Consider the following 20,730-nt stretch of genomic DNA (forward strand, 5'->3'; position numbering starts at 1 on the left):
TCCAAGCTTGGGTGCCTGGAGGGTCTATCAACAATGGCGTCACTAGGGTGGTCTAGGGAGTCCAGACTGCACCAGGTGACACTGTCAGAGGGTGTGATACCAAAATGTCTATAAAATTTTTGTACAGTATTTCAGCAAAAATTTATTTTTTTTTGTAAAAATATCCTGGTAGTTATAACAACAAAAATTGTTCGTAAGCCCAGCTTAGATGTATCAACCTACTTACAAGGCTAAAACTCTATGCTAATTTACAGTTTGGACCTTCTAATGCACTCTGGTCAGAGCTGTCATTATTACCCAGTTACAATGATGCTTCAAGTCATGTGGTTTCGTCTGCAGGCACTATAAGCACTGTTATTTTCTTGCTGCTGGTGTTTTTGTAGTCTCTGATTTTGTCAAATTTTCTGGTGTTTTAGCTACAATATTGTGGTGATTAGCATGGGAGGTGACACCATGAGTTACCACACTGGGTGACACCAACTCTAGTGACACCACTGCCTATCAACCACCTTGTATGCCTCCTCCACCCAAGGGGTTTATGCCTTCTAACCACACACAGAGCCTCCCTAAAAGGAGTTCTGAGAAATACAACATTCTTAAGCTGACTGAATTTTGAGGGACATTTTAGTACACTTGTTGGTTGGCAGGAAGCACTTCTCCCCGGTGGGAGGCAGCGAGGTGGAAGGGGCAGATCCCAGGGTTTCGAGTCAGATGGACCTGGTTCAAATGATGACCATGCAACTTCCAAGGCAAGTGCGTGAACTTATGGGCCTCAGTTTCTTCATATGTTAAATAGGGTGAAATAATGGTGTCCCCATAAGGTAGAAGAAAGCCTAAGATTTGTAAATTTATTTTCTGTCTCAGGTCCAAATACTTTGAATTGATAAAATCTTGCATTCTTATTCCTAAGACCATACAACTCTTAAGGTATTTTAAATGATAGCTGATTGATTTTTTGATACCTCTCCTGATTTTGGTTGACTCACAGTCTTAACACACGAAGTGTTTTTTTGCTGATAATTAAGTCCTCAAAACTGCTGTCTGGGGTTCCCTGTATCATTCCCTTTTACAGACAGGGAAACAGGCAAATTGACTTGCCCATGTTAAAAACAAAACAAAACATAGTTGCTGTTGAGTTGATTCTGACTTACGGTGACCCCATGGTGTCAGAACAGAGCTATGCTCTGTGGAGTTTTCAATGGATGATCTTTCGGAAGTAGATTTCCAGGCCTTTCTTCCAAGACCTCTCTGAGTATATTCGAACTTCCAACCATTTGGTTAATAGCCAAGTGCCTAACCGTTTGCACCATCCATAGCTGATAAACAGTGAAACTGAGTCTAAAACACCAGCTTCCTGTATAACACTGATTCCTTTCTTTGGAGTGTATCTCCTGAGATCTTTTTCAATATTCCAGGATGAAAACTTAGAGGAAGAACTAAGGCCTCTTCCCCTGATGACCTGTGGTCAGAACTCTGTTCAAGGCCTGCCTCAGCAGGGAATGTAAGGGGAGAGCAATGGCCTAGAAGGCAAAGGATTCTTTGCTGAGACATTGGACTCCATGTTTTTTTGGGCCTCCAAACTCTAACATCCTGAGATTCTAAAGAGACAGAGTCAGGATCCGTGAACCCCCAGGGCCTCTGTTGTCCGAGAGGCCAACCTGTAGGAGGAAGTTATATCCTCCCACCAGAGTATATGTGGCATGGTTGACACGTTCTGAGAGAACTGCCCAGGGGCCTCTTGCCTCTCCCCTTCTCAGGGTGGTTTGATTCGTACGTCAGAAAATACTCAGCTGGTGCTGCCTAGCTGTTCTCTGAGGCTCCAGATCCTGTCATCACCATGGTAACACGCTAGCCTGAGAGGTGCCCATCAACCCCATCTATCTCCCCAGAAGCATCCTGAGGACACAGCTTCTACTGATCCCCCTACAGTGTCCCATAGCATGCTGTGTGTGCTGCATGACCAGACTTGGACCCACTCTGAAAAGGATAGTTATGCTGCCATGGCTCAAGAACAACAGAGGAAGGAGAGTCAGGATTAGAAGAAGGATATGAAATGTGTGGCTAACTGCCTCCCTGAACAACTGAACAGGGTTGGCACTGTGATTACCCCTATTTTAGAGAGAAGAAAACAGAAAGGAGTTATGCTGCTTTGCCCAAGACTACATAGCTGAAGCCAGAATTCCAACCCAGCCTATCTGTCTCCCTCTCTGCCTCCCTGAACAACTGCCTCCTTTGCCATGAGACCAGAAGAACTGGCTGGTGCTCAGCTACTGTTACTGAACAATTTGACCAAAACTTCCATAGGCAAATCCTGATCAAAGGGGGGAAAATGCAGAACAGAATTTCCAATTCTCATGGATTCCAGACTTCTGGAGCCACACTTCTGTGAGCCACAGCAAACTTTTGGACTCGTGTTCTCCACCATGCTGTCAGCTATAGAGGAATAGGATTAGCCAAACTCACCCAGAGAGACAGGGAACAGTAACCGTGGAGTGTGTACATGCGACCATTGCAATTCTGGGTCTTGGCTAAAGGCGTTCTTATCCTCCAAGCAAAAGGGTGTCATCGTATGTACATGTGCAGCAGATTTACTATGTAGCCCCCTTGATGCCACACTCAGAAACCTCTGATTGATCAAATAATAACTGGCAGATAGGGAGTTGTGTTCTAGATCTGTCTGAGTCCATAGCTGGGGCTGTTTTTGCTGTGTCATGCAGAAAAGCCAGGCACGCATCATCCCACGTGCCTCAGCCATGTAGCGATCCCTGGGGCTGGTGGAGGTCTCTGATCCCCTGCACACTCATCTGCCAGCCACTGTTCACACCCCTGCCTGTATCCTGTCCAGCCTCTGCTCCCTCATGCCCTCCTCCACAGGCTGGGCTCTTATGTGAGCAGAGATATGCTTGTTTGTGAGAAGCCTAATGACCTCTTAATGGGGGCAATCAGGTTAAGATGGTGAAGCAGGATGCAGCCACAAGAGGCAAGAGATTTACTGTGTCGGAATCTTTCTGCCTGATGATTATCTTTATTCTGAAATGAAGAGACCTAAAATGTATTCAGGTGCAGAGTTTTTTTCTTTTTGCTTTCCAACTCATGCCCAAACTCCATTTCTCCAATCATCAAATAACTTCTGCTGGCACTCACAGTCAGGCCAATGTCAAGTCTATAGCCAGCCCATTAATCCATTAATACACCCCACGAATGATTCCTGCAGGCAGAAGGGCCGGTGAGCCCCATTGTGTGAGCATGCATGCCCCCAGAGTCACTAAGCTGCATGCCTGGGAAATGGGTAGCTTTGGAGTAATCCCAGCCCTGGTGCTGGCAGTACAAACAGGGCAGCACCTGGAGGCAGACATGCTTGGCTTCTAAATGTTAGCTTTGCCACTTCTTCACTGTATAACCTTGACAATTTGCAAAACCTTGATTGTCCTAGTAATACCGTTTTAGATGGCATCTTTTACAATTTGTGTGATGGAAAGAACTTTGGATTTAGAGTCAGATGGACTCCAGCTCTGCCACTTGTCCCACTGTGAAACCTTGGGAGTGCCATTCATTTGTTCACTTTCTTCACTTATTCATTTATTCAAGAAGTATTTACGGTCTTCTGTGTGCCCGGTGGCACAACAGTTAAACGTTCGGTTGCTAACCAAAAGGTTGGCAGTTTGAACCCACCCAGTAGCCCTGTGGGAGAAAGACCTGGCAATCTGCTTCCGTAAAGATTACAGCCAAGAAGACCCTACAGGAAGTTCTACTTTGTGACATGGAGTTGCTATAAGTTGGAACTGGCTTGACAGCACCCAACAACAACTGTGTACCAGATTCGCTGTATGATAGACAGTGAGGAAGACTTTGAAGATGCAGTCTGGTGACTAACAGGGAGGCAGGCAAGTGAAGAAGCAACAAGAATGTAATATGCTAAGTGCTACAGTGGAGTCCCTCAGTGGTGTAAACAGCTAATGCACTCAGCTGCTAACCTAAAGATTGGTAGTCCAAGTTCAACCAGAGGTGCCTCAAAAGAATTGGCCTAGTAACATGTTCAGTACTTCTGTTCAACCTTCTGGTTCAATACATAGTGCCTAGGGTCTTAGGAGCTTGCAAGCAGCCATCTAAGGCACAAGTGGTCTCTTTTTGCCTGGAACAACAGAAGAAGAGGGAGAGTCAGAATTAGAAGGATGTGAAATGTATGGCTAACTGCCTCCCTGACCAACTGAACAGTTGAACAAGGTTGGCACTGTAATTACCCCTATATTAGAGAGAAGCAAACAGAAAGGACTTATGTTGCTTTGCCCAAGACCACACAGCTGAAGCCAGAATTCCATCCCAGCATGTCTCCCTATCTGCCTCCATGAACAACTGCCTCCTTTGCCATGAGACCAAAAGAACTGGCTGGTGCCCAGCTACTATTACTGAACATTTTGACCAAAAATTGCATAGGCAAACCCTGATTAAAAAGGGGGAAATGCAGAACAGAATTCCCAATTATCATGGACTCCAGACCTCCTGGAGCCGTGATGGTTAGATGAACACCGGAAAATATTGCCCTGAGATAATCTTTAAACTTAAACCAAAAATGTCCCCTGAAGTTTTCTTAAAACCAAACAAGAGCAGACATGGACTGGACTGGACAATGGGTTGGAGAGGGATGCTGGTGAGGAGTGAGCTTCTTGGATCAGGTGGACACTTGAGACTATGTTGGCATCTCCTGCCTGGAGGGGAGATGAGAGGGTGGAGGGGTTAGAAGCTGGCGAAATGGACACGAAAAGAGAGAGTGAAGGGAAGAGAGCAGGCTGTCTCATTAGGGGGAGAGTAACTGGGAGTGTGTAGCAAAATGTATATGGGTTTTTGTGAGAGAGGCTGACTTGATTTGTAAACTTTCAGTTAAAGCACAATAAAAATTATTAAAAAAACAAAATAGTTTAGCTTTAACTAGTAAAAAAAAATTTACTCTCAGCATTATGCTCTTTTAAGAACTATCTATATGGTAATCAAATTGATAACAGCAACTTGAAATATTAAATAGGAACCTTAGAGGGCAGTTAGTTTATGTTAACAAGGGAGGGACAACTCAGAAAATTTGGATGAGAATGGTTGCACAACGCAAAGAATGTAATCCATGTCACTAAATGGTACATGTAGAAACTATTGAATTGGTGTATGTTTTGCCGTATATATTCTCAATGACAACAACAAAATAAATAAAATTATATATATAATATATATAAAAAGAAAGGCTTGGCAATCTACCTCTAAAAAATCAGCCATTGAAAACCCGATGGAGCTACGTTCTGCTCTGATACCCATGGAGTTACTGTAAGCCAGAATCAACTTGATGGAAACCGGTTTGGTGTTTTTCTTTTTTTAAAGTGCTATAAAAAGGGAAATGGAGGGTGCTGGTGAAGCATAAAGCAGGTCTCACACCCAGGCTTAGGTCAAGAAAGGCTTCCAAAGTGAAGATAAGCTAAGGCCCTAACGAAGAGGAGGATTTAGTCCAGCAAAGAGAGACCAAAGCAGCACAGAGAAGCATCCCCACAGTGGGAAGAACTTACAAATGGGGAGGTGAGATGAAGCCTGTTATTACATCACAGTTCCTTCATCCTTCAGAGAGAGATTATTACCCAGCTAGCTGGGTTATTTATTTATTTATTTTTTTAACTTTTATTGAGCTTCAAGTGAACGTTTACAAATCAAGTCAGTCTGTCACATATAAGTTTATATACATCTTACTCCATACTCCCACTTGCTCTCCCCCTAATGAGTCAGCCCTTCCAGTCTCTCCTTTCGTGACACTTTTGCCAGTTTCTAACCCTCTCTGCCCTCCTATCTCCCCTCCACACAGGAGATGCCAACACAGTCTCAAGTGTCCACCTGATATAATTGGCTCACTCTTCATCAGCATCTCTCTCCTACCCACTGTCCAGTCCCTTTCATGTCTGATGAGTTGTCTTCGGGGATGGTTCCTGTCCTGTGCCAACAGAAGGTTTGGGGACCATGACCACCAGGATTCCTCTAGTCACAGTCAGACCATTAAGTATGGTCTTCTTATGAGAATTTGGGGTCTGCATCCCACTGATCTCCTGCTCCCTCAGGGGTTCTCTATTGTGCTCCCTGTCAGGACAGTCATCGATTGTGGCCAGGCACCAACTAGTTCTTCTGGTCTCAGGATGATGTAGGTCTCTGGTTCATGTGGCCCTTTCTGTCTCTTGGGCTCTTAGTTGTCGTGTGACCTTGGTGGTCTTCATTCTTCTTTGCTCCAGGTGGGTTGAGACCAATTGATGCATCTTAGATGGCCGCTTGTTAGCATTTAAGACCCCAGACGCCACATTTCAAAGTGGGATGCAGAATGTTTTCATAATAGAATTATTTTGCCAATTGACTTAGAAGTCCCCGCAAACCATGGTTCCCAAACCCCCGCCCTTGCTTCGCTGACCTTTGAAGCATTCATTTTATCCCGGAAACTTCTTTGCTTTTGGTCCAGTCCGATTGAGCTGACCTTCCATGTATTGAGTGTTGTCCTTCCCTTCACCTAAAGCAGTTCTTATCTACTAATTAATCAGTAAAAAACACCCTCCCTCCCCCCCTCGTAACCACAAAAGTATGTGTTCTTCTCAGTTTATACTATTTCTCAAGATCTTATAATAGTGGTCTTATACAATATTTGTCCTTTTGCCTCTGACTGATTTCGCTCAGCATAATGCCTTCCAGGTTCCTCCATGTTATGAAATGTTTCACAGATTCGTCACTGTTCTTTATCGATGCGTAGTATTCCATTGTGTGAATATACCACAATTTATTTACCCATTCATCCGTTGCTGGACACCTTGGTTGCTTCCAGCTTTTTGCTATTGTAAACAGAGCTGCAATAAACATGGGTGTGCATATATCTGTTTGTGTGAAGGCTCTTGTTTCTCTAGGGTATATTCCGAGGAGTGGGATTTCTGGGTTGTATGGTAGTTCTATTTCTAACTGTTTAAGATAACGCCAGATAGATTTCCAAAGTGGTTGTACCATTTTACATTCCCACCAGCAGTGTACAAGAGTTCCAATCTCTCTGCAGCCTCTCCAACATTTATTATTTTGTGTTTTTTGGATTAATGCCAGCCTTGTTGGAGTGAGATGGAATCTCATCGTGGTTTTAATTTGCGATCAAGAGCATTTTCTCATGTATCTGTTAGCTGCCTGAATATCTTCTTTAGTTAAGTGTGTGTTCATATCCTTTGCCCACTTCTTGATTGGGTTGTTTGTCTTTTTGTGGTTCAGTTTTGACAGAATCGTATAGATTTTAGAGATCAGGCGCTGGTGGGAGATGTCATAGCTGAAAATTCATTCCCAGTCTGTAGGTGGTCTTTTTACTCTTTTGGTGAAGTCTTTAGATGAGCATAGGTGTTTGATTTTTAGCAGCTCCCAGTTATCTGGTTTCTCTTCGTCATTTTTGGTAATGTTTTGTATTCTGTTTATGCCTTGTATTAGCGCTCCTAGGGTTGTCCCTATTTTTTCTCCCATGATCTTTATCGTTTTAGTCTTTATGTTTAGGTCTTTGATCCACTTGGAGTTAGTTTTTGTGCTTGGTGTGAGGTATGGGTCCTGTTTCATTTTTTTGCAAATGGATATCCAGGTATGCCAGCACCATTTGTTAAAAAGACTATCTTTTCCCCAATTAACTGACACTGGGCCTTTGTCAAATATCAGCTGCTCATATGTGGGTGGATTTATATCTGGGTTCTCAATTCTGTTCCATTGGTCTATGTGCCTGTTGTACCAGTACCAGGCTGTTTTGACTACTGTGGCTGTATAATAGGTTCTGAAATCAGGTAGAGTGAGGCCTCCCACTTTCTTCTTCTTTTTCAGTAATGCTTTGCTTATCCGAGGCTTCTTTCCCTTCCATATGAAGTTGGTGATTTGTTTCTCTATCACCTTAAAAAATGACATTGGAATTTGGATCGGAAGAGCATTGTATGTATAGATGGCTTTTGGTAGAATAGACATTTTTACTATGTTAAGTCTTCCTATCCATGAGCAAGGTATGTTTTTCCACTTAAGTATGTCCTTTTGAATTTCTTGTAGTAGAGCTTTGTAGTTTTCTTTGTATAGGTCTTTTACATCCTTGGTAAGATTTATTCCTAAGTATTTTATCTTCATGGGGGCTACTGTGAATGGTATTGATTTGGTTATTTCCTCTTCGATGTTCTTTTTGTTGATGTAGAGGAATCCAAGTGATTTTTGTATGTTTATCTTATAACCTGAGACTCTTCCAAACTCTTCTATTAGTTTCAGTAGTTTTCTGGAGGATTTCTTAGGGTTTTCTGTGTATAAGATCATGTCATCTGCAAATAAAGATAATTTTAGTTCCTCCTTGCCAATCCGGATGCCCTTTATTTCTTTGTCTAGCCTAATTTCCCTGGCTAGGACTTCTAGCACGATGTTGAATAAGAGCGGTGATAAAGGGCAACCTTGTCTGGTTCCCGTTCTCAAGGGAAATGCTTTCAGGTTCTCTCCATTTAGAGTGATGTTGGCTGTTGGCTTTGCATAGATGCCCTTTATTATGTTGAGGAATTTTCCTTCAATTCCTATTTTGGTAAGAGTTTTTATCATAAATGGGTGTTGGACTTTGTCAAATGCCTTTTCTGCATCAATTGATAAGATCATGTGGTTTTTGTCTTTTGTTTTATTTATGTCGTGGGTTACATTAATGGTTTTTCTAATATTAAACCAGCCTTGCATACCTGGTATAAATCCCACTTGATCGTGGTGAATTATTTTTTTGATATGTTGTTGAATTCTATTGGCTAGAATTTTGTTGAGGATTTTTGCATCTATGTTCATGAGGGATATAGGTCTGTAATTTTCTTTTTTTGTAATGTCTTTACCTGGTTTTGGTATCAGGGAGATGGTGGCTTCATAGAATGAGTTAGGTAGTATTCCGTCATTTTCTATGCTTTGAAATACCTTTAGTAGTAGTGGTGTTAACTCTTCTCTGAAAGTTTGGTAGAACTCTGCAGTGAAGCCATCCGGGCCAGGGCTTTTTTTTGTTGGGAGTTTTTTGATTACCGTTTCAATCTCTTTTTTTGTTATGAGTCTATTTAGTTGTTCTACTTCTGAATGTGTTAGCTTAGGTAGGTAGTGTTTTTCCAGGAATTCATCCATTTCTTCTAGGTTTGCAAATTTGTTAGAGTGCAATTTTTCCTAATAATCTGATATGAATCTTTTAATTTCAGTTGGGTCTGTTGTGATGTGGCCCTTCTCGTTTCTTATTCGGGTTATTTGTTTCCTTTCCTGTATTTCTTTAGTCAGTCTAGCCAATGGTTTATCAATTTTGTTAATTTTTTCAAAGAACCAGCTTTTGGCTTTGTTAATTCTTTCAGTTGTTTTTCTGTTCTCTAATTCATTTAGTTCAGCTCTAATTTTTATTATTTTTTTTCTTCTGGTGCCTGATGGATTCTTTTGTTGCTCAGTTTCTATTTGTTCAAGTTGTAGGGACAGTTCTCTGATTTTGGCTCTTTCTTCTTTTTGTATGTGTGCATTTATCAATATAAATTGGCCTCTGAGCACTGCTTTTGCTGTGTCCCAGAGGTTTTGATAGGAAGTATTTTCATTCTTGTTGCATTCTATGAATTTCCTTATTCCCTCCTTGATGTCTTGTATAACCCAGTCTTTTTTCAGGAGGGTATTGTTCAGTTTCCAAGTATTTGATTTCTTTTCCCTAGTTTTTCTGTTATTGATTTCTAGTTTTATTGCCTTGTGGTCTGAGAAGATGCTTTGTAATATTTCGATGTTTTGGATTCTGCAAAGGTTTGTTTTATGACCTAATATGTGGTCTATTCTAGAGAATGTTCCATGTGCGCTAGAAAAAAAAGTATACTTTGCAGCATTTGGGTGGAGAGTTCTTTATAAGTCAATGAGGTCAAGTTGGTTGATTGTTGTAATTAGATCTTCCGTGTCTCTACTGAGCTTCTTACTGGATGTCCTGTCCTTCTCCGAAAGTGGTGTGTTGAAGTCTCCTACTATAATTGTGGAGGTGTCTATCTCACTTTTCAATTCTGTTAAAATTTGATTTATGTATCTTGGAGCCCTGTCATTGGGTGCATAAATATTTAATATGGTTATTTCTTCCTGATCAATTGTCCCTTTTATCATTATGTACTGTCCTTTTTTATCCTTTGTGGTGGATTTAAGTCTAAAGTCTATTTTGTCAGAAATTAATATTGCTACTCCTCTTCTTTTTTGCTGATTGTTTGCTTGATATATTTTTTTCCATCCTTTGAGTTTTAGTTTGTTTGTGTCTCTAAGTCTAAGGTGTGTCTCTTGTAGGCAGCATATAGACGGATCATGTTTCTTTATCCAGTCCGAGACTCTGTCTCTTTATTGGTGCATTTAGTCCATTTACATTCAGCGTAATTAGAGATAAATAAGTGTTTAGTGTTGTCATTTTGATGCCTTTTTGTGTGTTGTTGACAATTTCATTTTTCCACATACTTTTTTGTGCTGAGATGTTTTTCTCGGTAAATTGTGAGATCCTCATTTTCATAGTGTTTGACTTTATGTTTGTTGAGTCGTTACATTTTTCTTGGCTTTTATCTTGAGTTATGGAGTTGTTATACCTCTTTGTGGTTACCTTAATATTTACCCCTATTTTTCTAAGTAAAAACCTATCTTGTATTGTTCTATATCGTCTTGTATCGCTCTCCATATGGCAGTTCTATGCCTCCTGTATTTAGTCCCTCTTTTTGATTATTGTGATCTTTTACATATTGACTTCAGTGATTCCCTGTTATGAGCATTTTTTTTTTTTTAATTAATCTTAATTTGTTTTTGTGATTTCCCTATTTGAGTTGATATCAGGATGTTCTGTTTTGTGACCTTGTGTTGTGCTGGTATCTGATATTATTGGTTTTCTGACCAAACAATATCCTTTAGTATTTCTTGTAGCTTTGGTTTGGTTTTTGCAAATTCTCTAAACTTGTGTTTATCTGTAAATATCTTAATTTAGCTTTCATATTTCAGAGAGAGTTTTGCTGGATATATGATCCTTGGCTGGCAGTTTTTCTCCTTCAGTGCTCTGTATATGTCGTCCCATTCCCTTCTTGCCTGCATGGTTTCTGCTGAGTAGTCTGAACTTACTCTTATTGATTCCCCCTTGAAGGAGACCTTTCTTTTCTCTCTGGCTGCTTTTAAAATTTTCTCTTTATCTTTGGTTTTGGCAAGTTTGATGATAATAAGTCTTGGTGTTTTTCTTTTTGGATCAATCTTAAATGGGGTTCGATGAGCATCTTGGATAGATATCCTTTCGTCTTTCATGTCAGGGAAGTTTTCTGTCAGCAGATCTTCAACTATTTTCTCTGTGTGTTCTGTCCTCCCTCCCTGTTCTGGGACTCCAATCACACGCAAGTTATCCTTCTTGATAGAGTCCCACATGATTCTTAGGGTTTCTTCATTTTTTTTAATTCTTTTATCTGATTTTTTTTCCGCTATGTTGGTGTTAATTCCCTGGTCCTCCAGATTTCCCACTCTGCATTCTAATTGCTCGCGTCTGCTCCTCTGACTTCCTATTGCGTTGTCTAATTCTGTAATTTTATTGTTAATCTTTTGTATTTCTACATGCTGTCTCTCTCTGGATTCTTGCAACTTATTAATTTTTCCAGTATGTTCTTGAATAATCTTTTTGAGTTCTTCAACTGTTTTATCAATTTGTTCCTTGGCTTTTTCTGCAGTTTGCCTTATTTCGTTTCTGATGTCTTGAAGCATTCTGTAAATTAGTTTTTTATATTCTGTATCTGATAATTCCAGGATTGTATCTTCATTTGGGAAAGATTTTGATTCTTTTGTTTGAGGGGTTGTAGAAGCTGTCATGGTCTGCTTCTTTATGTGGTTTGATATCGACTGCTGTCTCCGAGCCATCACTGGGAAACTTGTTTTTCCAGAAAATCTGCTGACTGGGACGCTGGTTCCAGGCTCCGAAAACAGTCACTGCCTCCCCGTATTTGTTTGTTTTCTGTCTCTAAATCTGTGTTTGTTGTTCAGGGTTCGTAGATTGTTATGTATGTGATCGATTCACTTGTTTTTCCGAGTCTTGTTGCAAGAGGGATCCAGGGTAGCGTCTACCTAGTCCATCATCTTGGCCCCGCCCTGGCTGGGTTATTTTGAGGATTAGTTGAGATAACACATGGGATGTACTTCACCAGGTACCTGGCACATAGATGCACTCATAAAGCCAGTTTCCTCAAATGGCTCTCAGGAAGGTTATAGAAGTCATAATAAAAAAAAAATTTTTTTTTTTAGTCATAATAGCAGCTAACAATTATTGCTGGTTTGCTATTTGCCAGGCCCTGTAAGTATTGCTTCACTCAGTCCTCATAACAACCCTATGAGTTTGGCCCTGTGAGTACCCCTATTTTAGAGAGAAGAAAACAGAAAGGCGTTATGTTGCTGTGCCGAAGACCACACAGCTGAAGCCAGAATTCCATTCCAGCCTATCTGTCTCAACCACTTCAATAGGCCACCCACTTAATAGGAGAAAGGTAACATAGAGCCAGGGGGCACTCATCAAAAGTCACCCACCCCCTCACCCGGAGCCAAGGTTTAAGAACCCAGGGGAAAGTCAAGCCTGACATCAGGACCCTCTGGCCCTTTTTCTTCGCAATAACAGCAGATCTCACTAATGGACTACCATGCTTGGCTTCAGGTGTGACACCACCCTCAGCAGAAGTCCAGAGTGTGATTACATGTGGTCTTCCCACACAGGCGAGCCACCAGTCAGTTACAATGGAAGATTTGTGGCATAGATGCATCTGGGGCCCCTGCCTGGGGAGATCATCTTAGAATCTCTAAACTGACTGCAAGTTTGGGGCTGCTGTCACCCAGTAGAGGAAAGAAGAATTTGACTCTGTTCCTTGTTCCCTGTCCAGAGCAGGGTACGCATAGGGTGCGTGTGTGCCCCTGGTTATCTGTTCCATTTCATACCCCTTAATTGAGTTAATTCCAGGCTTCAAAGCGGCCCCAGTTTGAACCCTTGCTGAGAATTTACATTTCTAACAAGTTCCCCAGATATACTGATTCAGAATCTACAGTTTAACAAGATCCCCAGGTGATACTTGCTGTATAATTTCCTAGGAACTTTTTAGAAATGCAAATTCTCAGCAGGAAACTTGTTAGAAATGCAAATTCTCAGCAGGGTTCAAGCCACAACAAATCGCTTCCAAGCCCTAGTTCATTCCACTCCTGCCACAGGACATCAGAACCACAAAAGCTCAGCCACTGTCTCTGTCTATGGCCTTCCTCCAGGTAGATGACCCACCTGCGGTCCATTGCTCTTGTCTTCCCTTTTCCCCAGCCCCCTGTTCTAAACAAAGCTCTTTTGATTGCTAAGGAGAGAAATGCATTGCGGCTGGCTCAGGTTAAGGAGGGTAAAAGGTAGGTACCCTAGGCTCTCTGTGGATGCGGGAACTGAAGTATGGCCGGATGAGAATCCTCGAGCTGGGAAGCCACTGGAGCCGCAGCTGGGCCATAATGATCTCACTTGTTTCTAAGTCTGCGTCCTGCTCACAAGTGGCTTCTCTTCTTGCACATGATTCAATGGGTCCTCACCTCCAATATAAGTGATTTCACAGTTCTAATAACCACCACCCATTGACCACAGCCTCTAGTTCTTTCATTTAGACTCCAAAGACAAGATGAGAAAGTGATAAGATGGTCAAATTCCAGAGAGGGAAGGATAGAGGGGAGACAGGGAGAAAAAGTCAATTAATAACTTAGTGTAAACTGTGGATGGGTGCCCATCCTGGTCCACTCAGCTGACTGGTGAGCAGGGCCATGTGGACTATATAGGCTTCCTTTTCCAAGGGCTAAGAGTGAACTTAAGTCAGAAGGGGAAGTTGCATATTGGCACTCTTACCCAGACGTGTTCTGTTGATTGCCAGGACTATGGGTCCATGGGCTGTAGGGGAGGGTAAGGAATACCTCCTCTCTTATTCTCCCACTAGACCTCCCATTCTGGAGACGACTTACCTGCCAATGGCCAAACCACTGCTGGATCTGCAGGAGGCAGAGAGGGCTTGATCACAGAGGATGTCCCAGACCTGAAAACAGCTAAATATTACACTCTTTGCCTGACTCCGAGTTGGACTTATTTCCAGGGGTCACTGAAGGCCATCATGCCACGCCTGTGGAAATAGAGGGAGTTAAGAGTCTAGCACCATCTTACGTATGTGTATGCGTGTGCATGTTTTATTTTTATCCCGATTATCTCTGCTCTCAAAACATAGTTTGCTGTTTAACTAGATGTGAATGTTTCTCCTTCAAAGAAGGCCAGTCCTCCCCCATCTCCTTAAGGCAAGGCAAAAGCTGCTGCTTGTTGCTTTCCATAGTATTCAAGGGGCATTGGGTTGATTATAAAAACAGAGTCTGTCTCAGTGGAGTGCTTGTTTCTCCTGATTTAATGCATTTGCTTTCTCTGTTTCTTTCTCTTTGGCATGGCCATCTCTGCTTTGGTCTTCAGCTGCAGAATTCCTTGAAGACTGATTTGTGTCTTGATCAGGGGCCAGACTCAGAGAATGTTCCCATCGTGTACATCTGCCATGGGATGACGCCCCAGGTAAGTCCTCTAAGAGAGCCCCTTGCCAGGGTGTGTTCATGGGTGTGTCTGGCGTAGGGAAGGGTGGCTTAGCTCTGTCATGGCTACTCTGGGGCCAGGAACCAAAGGGTTGTTCATTAGGAGGTGTCCTCATGAACAAATGAGGATAGTTGTACCTGCTTCCCTTGGAAATAGGCTGGGGGAGTGGATGCTCGGATGCCAGGATGGGATGGGGCAGAAGGAAGGGCGATAATTTCTAAAGAGAAATACCTCCTTTGGGGATGTTATGGGTAAATCATTGTCTTGGTTCTGGCAGCCGTATCCTTTTCTAGAAGGAGGAATCCAATGGTTCCCCAAGCACTCAGATAGCCTAAAAACCCCTTCAGAGTATATTTCAGGAGCTCTCAGGCTCTGCCTTTTTATAGTTCATAGCTGGGGCCTAACTTTATAGCTTTGGGACTCCTTTCCAACTCTTTTGACCTTCTTCTGATGGAGAATGAGGGGCAGCTACCAAGAAAATAAGTTACCATGAAAAATTCCACATTCATAGTCTAGGTCTCCTATACCCAAAGAGGGTGCCAGACGCAGGTAAGAGAAATGGTCTTTTCAACAAAGTGCAGTGGACAACAACCATTGACCTAGAATGCCATAGACTGACTTGTTCTGAATTAACAATATTTTCAGAGTTGACTTAACTCCAGAAATACACAATGATAAAAAATACATTTTTTTTATATATAAGGTATGAATATGGATGCAATTTAGTGTTTAAGTGTTGTTACCTGCCTAAACACATGACTAAAGAACATGATGCTGTTTGTATTACCTTGGGTAAGAATGCTAAGACTTCCAGGTGATTGTCCATTGTGATCTCTATACCTCATCTTTTTGTGGACTGAGCTTCTGTGACATCAGTTGCAGGTCAACAAATTATACTATAGCCATTCATTCTTTATTATTATAATGCTGTGACATTTCCAAATCGGTGACCATTTTTATGTAAATGTTTTATTGAAGTATCCCATACCCATCGATTACCTGTTGCTATTGAGTCGATTCCAACTCATAGTGACTCTATAGGGCAGAGGAGAACTGATCCATAGGGTTTCCAAGGAGCGGCTGGTGGATTCCAACTGCCGACCTTTTTGGTTAGCAGTTGAACGCTCAAACACTGTACCACCAGGGCTTCGAAGCATCACATCCATAGAGAAAATACACAAATTATAAGCATACAACTTAGTGAATTTTCACAGAGGAAGCACACTCATTTAACCAGGACTCAGATAAAGAAAAAAACACTATTGCCTGATTTTGAGCTTTATATAAGTAGTATATGGGATATACTCACTTTGGCTTCTTTCTTCCATTATGTTTATGAGTTGTAGTTTGTTCATTTTCATTACTATGTAGGATTCCATTTTATGAATATGCCAGAATTCATTATCTATTGTACCATTGATGGACATTTGTACTGTTAACAGTGTGGGACTATTATGTTCACTGCTGTGAACATCTTTGCTCATGTCTTTTTGTGCATATGTACACTCATTTCTATCGGGTACTTATGTGGGCATAGAATTGAGTCAATTGTTTAGCTTTACTAGACACTGTCTAAACAGTTTTCCAGAGCAATTGTACCAATTTTCACTCCCACCAACAGTATATTAGAAGTCCAGTTGCTCCACATCCTTGTCAACACTTGGTATTATTGTCTGTCTTCTTAATTATAGCCATTGTACAGCATGGTAAGATAGTGGCATTACATTGTGGTTTTAATTTGCATTAAATTGCATTAATTTGTATTTCTCTGATTATCACTGCTATTGGGCATCTAGTGTTTCAGCCCAGAGCACACCCATGTTGTCCTTGAGTGTGGACCAAGATGGCCAAGTCACAAGAGCTTTGGTGTTTTTGTAAATTCCCTCTCTGCCTCCTAATACTTATGACCCAGGAGATGCCAGGTAAATTTACTTTTGACAAATCTCAATGGAGATCTGCAGGGTTGGGTACTTATCTGGCCACTGGACCAAAGATTCTTCTCTGGGATGGTGGGTGTCAGCCTGAGCAGAGACTGCCAGTCCTCCACCAGCTGCAAATGATTCAATATGAGCCTATTCAAATCCACCAGGCGCTCCTTGGAAACTCTATGGGGCAGTTCTACTCTGTCCTATAGAGTCACTATGAGTCAGAATTGACTCGATGGCAGTGGGTTTGGATTTGGTTTTTTTGGTGTTGTGGTTAAGAACATGGATTCTGGAGCCAGATTGCCTGGGTCCAAATCCCAGCTTTGATGCATTCTAGTTATGAAACCTTGCTCAGGTTTATAAACCTGGGCCTGTTTTCTTATTGCAAAGTGAGGATTAATAGTGGCATAATATATAGGTTGTGGTAAGGATTAAATATATGTAAGGCATTTAAAATAGTGCCTGGTACCTAGTAAGTGCCCAATAAATGTTAGCATTATTATTGCTGTAATAATATTATTACTGCTCATTAAGCCCAGTTCTTGCTCAGTGTGAGCATTCTCAAGGCTCCCGCACCAGACCACACTGGACTGATTTGCTTTCATCTCATGCCTCATTTGCCATGGGTTCCTTCTCTGATCAAAACCTACCACGGCCTGTTGTGCATCACTGAGTTGCTATGACAGCAGAAATGCAGTAGAGTAGGGGAAGGGCAGTGAACTGGCCATCAGGAGTCAGGAGTCCTAGGCTTGGTCTTCCCATATGTTTGCAATGTCACCTTAACCCTCCCTAGGCAATTGTTTTGTTTTACTTTTATTGGGATAGAATTTTAAAGTAAAGTACACAAATCTTAAGAGTACAGCTCAGTGAATTTCTACATTTGTATAAAACTCTATAATCACCACCCAGATCAAGATAGAGAAATATGCCCTCATCCCAGTGAGCTTCCTTGTTCCTCCTCAATACTCCCATCCAAAGCTAATGACTATTCTAATATCTGTCACCATTGATTAATTTTATCTGGACCTGTCTTATCTGCAAAATGGGGAAGCTGGACTGGGCCATCTCTAGGCCCAGATCTTCCAGCTAACAGCCTGTTTACTTCCAGTCCCTGTGCTATGAAATCCACTTGGCCTGGGAAGCTTTGAGTTTGTGCTGTGCTTGCCAAGAATTCCGGGAGCTACTTCCCTTGATGCTTTGAAAATCAGCTTCTTAATGTGGAGCTGCAGGAAATCTTGAAGACTCAGGTCCCTATTACCCATCCCCAAAGCTACAGGGACACTCTGCAAGTGGGACTTATAGGAGCATTGATTCCCAGTCGCCCTTTCCCACAAGTATAGCCACTGTATATACACTAAGATATACAGCCATCAGTGCCTGGGGTAAAGAAGTTTGGCACCAGCCTCAGATCCAGACACATTTCCCAGAAGAGGGAGGCGGGGGTATGGCCATAATTTGTTGAGCCTGGCCTGCCCAGTGAGCTAGGAGATGCAGAAGTCTGCGTCATCCTGGAGTTCTATGCCCTTGGTTTCTCTGAAGGTGATGATGTGAGTTCATCCGTCCACCAGGAATGGGTGCAGGGTAAGGAGGCAGAGTTTCTGGCTAAAAAGCTTACCAAAAACATATGCCAGTCCTCAAGCACTTCATTGGCTCATGGAAAGGATGGGAAAAGAGGTATTCAGGGATACGTTACCTAAGGACAAGGTCAGGGTACATCTCAGAAGGAGAGTGTGGACAGTTATAGGCTTGGTCCCAATCAGACTTCTCAAACATGCATCTTCAGGGATGTTTTCCCCCGCTCCTGGCAGCGATCACCAAAATCTTTCTTGTTACCATGGCCACAGAGGCCAAGGGGAACCCAGCAAGGTACACTTATGCACACAGGAGCGCCACATGCAATTGTGCATGTTGTTCCCTGCACAACTCCAGGCGAGAGTGTGGTGACTCACATTGCTGTCTGGGGATTAGCTACCATCCCAAGATGACAATCTTTCTGGTCTCTGCTATGGACATCACATATTATTCTCTAAGCATCACACTTAATAGAAAACCTAAAAATGTTGAAAGGCAAGGGATGAAGCAGTATGTAGTGGTTAAGAACCAGACTACCAGTTAACTGGTTACGGTGGAGTCAGTTCGGACTTATGGTGACCCCATGTGTGTCAGGGTAGAACTATGCCCAATAAGGTTTTCAGTGGCTGATTTTTGAAAAGTAGATCACAGGCCTTTCTTCCAAGGCACCTCTAGGTGGACTCAAACCTCCACTTTTTGGTTAGCAGCTGAGTACATCAAACATTTACACAACCCAGGGACAAGAACAAGACTACTTGGGCTCAAATCCCAGCGAAACCAATAGGGTTCTGTCTTAGGCTGAGTTCTCTAGAGAAGCAAAACCAGAGAAGCATGTGTATACATATATATATGTATATGTAGAGAGAGAGATTAGTTTATCTCCAGGAAATGGCTCATGTGGTTGTAGAGGCTGGCAAGTCCCAAGTCCATGGGTCAGGTGTCAGACTGTAAGCTTCTCCTAACTCACAAAGCTGCAGGGGCTGACAAATCCAAGATCAGCAGGTAAGACAGCAGGCTGCCAGATCACAGGCTGTGGAGGTTGAAGAATCCCAAGATCAGCAGGTAAGCTGCTAGCTCAAGTCCCAAGAGCCAGAGGTCAGGTGATTACAAGCCAGTTTCAGGTTCAAGGGCAAGAGCCTTGCTGAAACATTCACTTATATATCGGAGGCAGGCCACATCCCCAAGGAAACTCCCTTTCAACTGATTGACTGCTCAGCAGGTCTCATCATGGAGTTGGTTACATCATTACATAACTGCCAAATTATATCAGAACTGCCAAACCACTGAGAATCATGGCACAGCCAAGTTGACACACAACCTTAACCATCACAGGTTCCTTGGTAGGTTTCTTAACTTCCTTGTGCCTCAATTTCCTTACTTACAAATAGAGATTGTAGTAGTGCCTACCTGGCAGAGTCATTATGAGAATTAAATAAATTGATGCACATAAAGCATTTAGACAAAGAATTCTGGCACACATTGTTTGCTAACTACTGCCTATCACTATTATTATTACTGTTATTACCAGATTGGTAAAGAGACTCAAGGCCATGCCCTTGAGCTAAAAGAATAGGACTTGTTTAGCCTGGAAAAGAATAGGTTCAAGTGAAACACGTGGGCTCCTTCCAAAATTATAAGGTCACAGATTTTTGGCTGAGTGTAGGGAAATTCTTCCCAGTCACTGTCTCAGGCAATAGTTACCTCTCCGTCATCAGAGGTACCCAAGCCAAATTTTGTTGGCTCCAGGAACAATATGAAGGATCTCAAAGTCATTTAGACTTTTAAGCTAAGAAATCATTAAGGACATTCTTAACCTGGAATTGTATGAGTTTTTAATTCATTAACTATTTTTTTTAAAAAATCAGTAAGTGTCTACCATGTGCCAGATACCACTCTTGATCCAAGAAGACAGTTATGAATCAGACAGAAGTCACTGCCCTCATGAAGGTTATACTCTAGAACTGGAGACAAACAATTTTAATTTTTTAATCCCCAAGCCTTCCTCACATCCAGGGCTTGGACTCTTCTCTCTTGAGAATTCTACATGTGGCTACATTTGAGCTTCATTCCTGGGATTTCAGGACTGGCAAGGGTGCCAGTATTTTGATTTCCAATTTCTCTTCCAGTGTTTTATTCATTCATTCATTTATCAAACATATGAGCTGTCTTTCATGAAGTGTTCATATTTTGGAAAGTTTCATTTCCCTTGAAGACCAAATTTGGGCTAGTGCTAGGAATGTTTTTTGTGGAGCCACTTACGGTGGCTTATGGCCCCAAAAGTCGCTTGGGCTAGAGAGAGGGGCTGGGTTCACATCTGTATTTAAACCCTGTGAGAGATTCTGTTTAAATGTTGTTTAAAATGTCAACTATGTTATAGTTGTGCTATTCCCAGGTCTCAGAGAAGGCCCTGCTTAGGAGAAAGTATGGTGCAGCTAATCAAATTAGTGAGGTGAAGCTGCTGGGAAGCGTGCTAATTGGCTAATGGGTAAACGTAACTATTTTATTTAAATTAGCAGCAAATTGCAAGCAATCCTCAAAATAACTGAGAATATTAGCCCTAATTAGTGTAACAGCCTGGAAAGTTTCTTCTGATGGGAAAAATATAATAATGGGTCTCCCCACAGACTATTT

At 42.0% G+C, this 20,730-nt stretch overlaps 1 protein-coding gene across 1 annotated transcript in view; it reads left to right on the forward strand.

The window, feature by feature from the left end:
- The window catches only part of GALNT18 (polypeptide N-acetylgalactosaminyltransferase 18), a 396,475-nt gene that overhangs the window by 331,034 nt on the left and 44,711 nt on the right, over window positions 1-20,730 (forward strand). Inside the window, exon 9 of the mRNA XM_003412001.3 lies at window positions 14,489-14,584. Coding sequence (XP_003412049.1) covers window positions 14,489-14,584 — 96 coding nt within the window. The remainder of the gene's footprint in view (window positions 1-14,488; window positions 14,585-20,730) is intronic.

Source organism: Loxodonta africana, chromosome 7 (genome assembly GCF_030014295.1).
Source record: "Loxodonta africana isolate mLoxAfr1 chromosome 7, mLoxAfr1.hap2, whole genome shotgun sequence".
Classification (NCBI taxonomy): domain Eukaryota; kingdom Metazoa; phylum Chordata; class Mammalia; order Proboscidea; family Elephantidae; genus Loxodonta; species Loxodonta africana.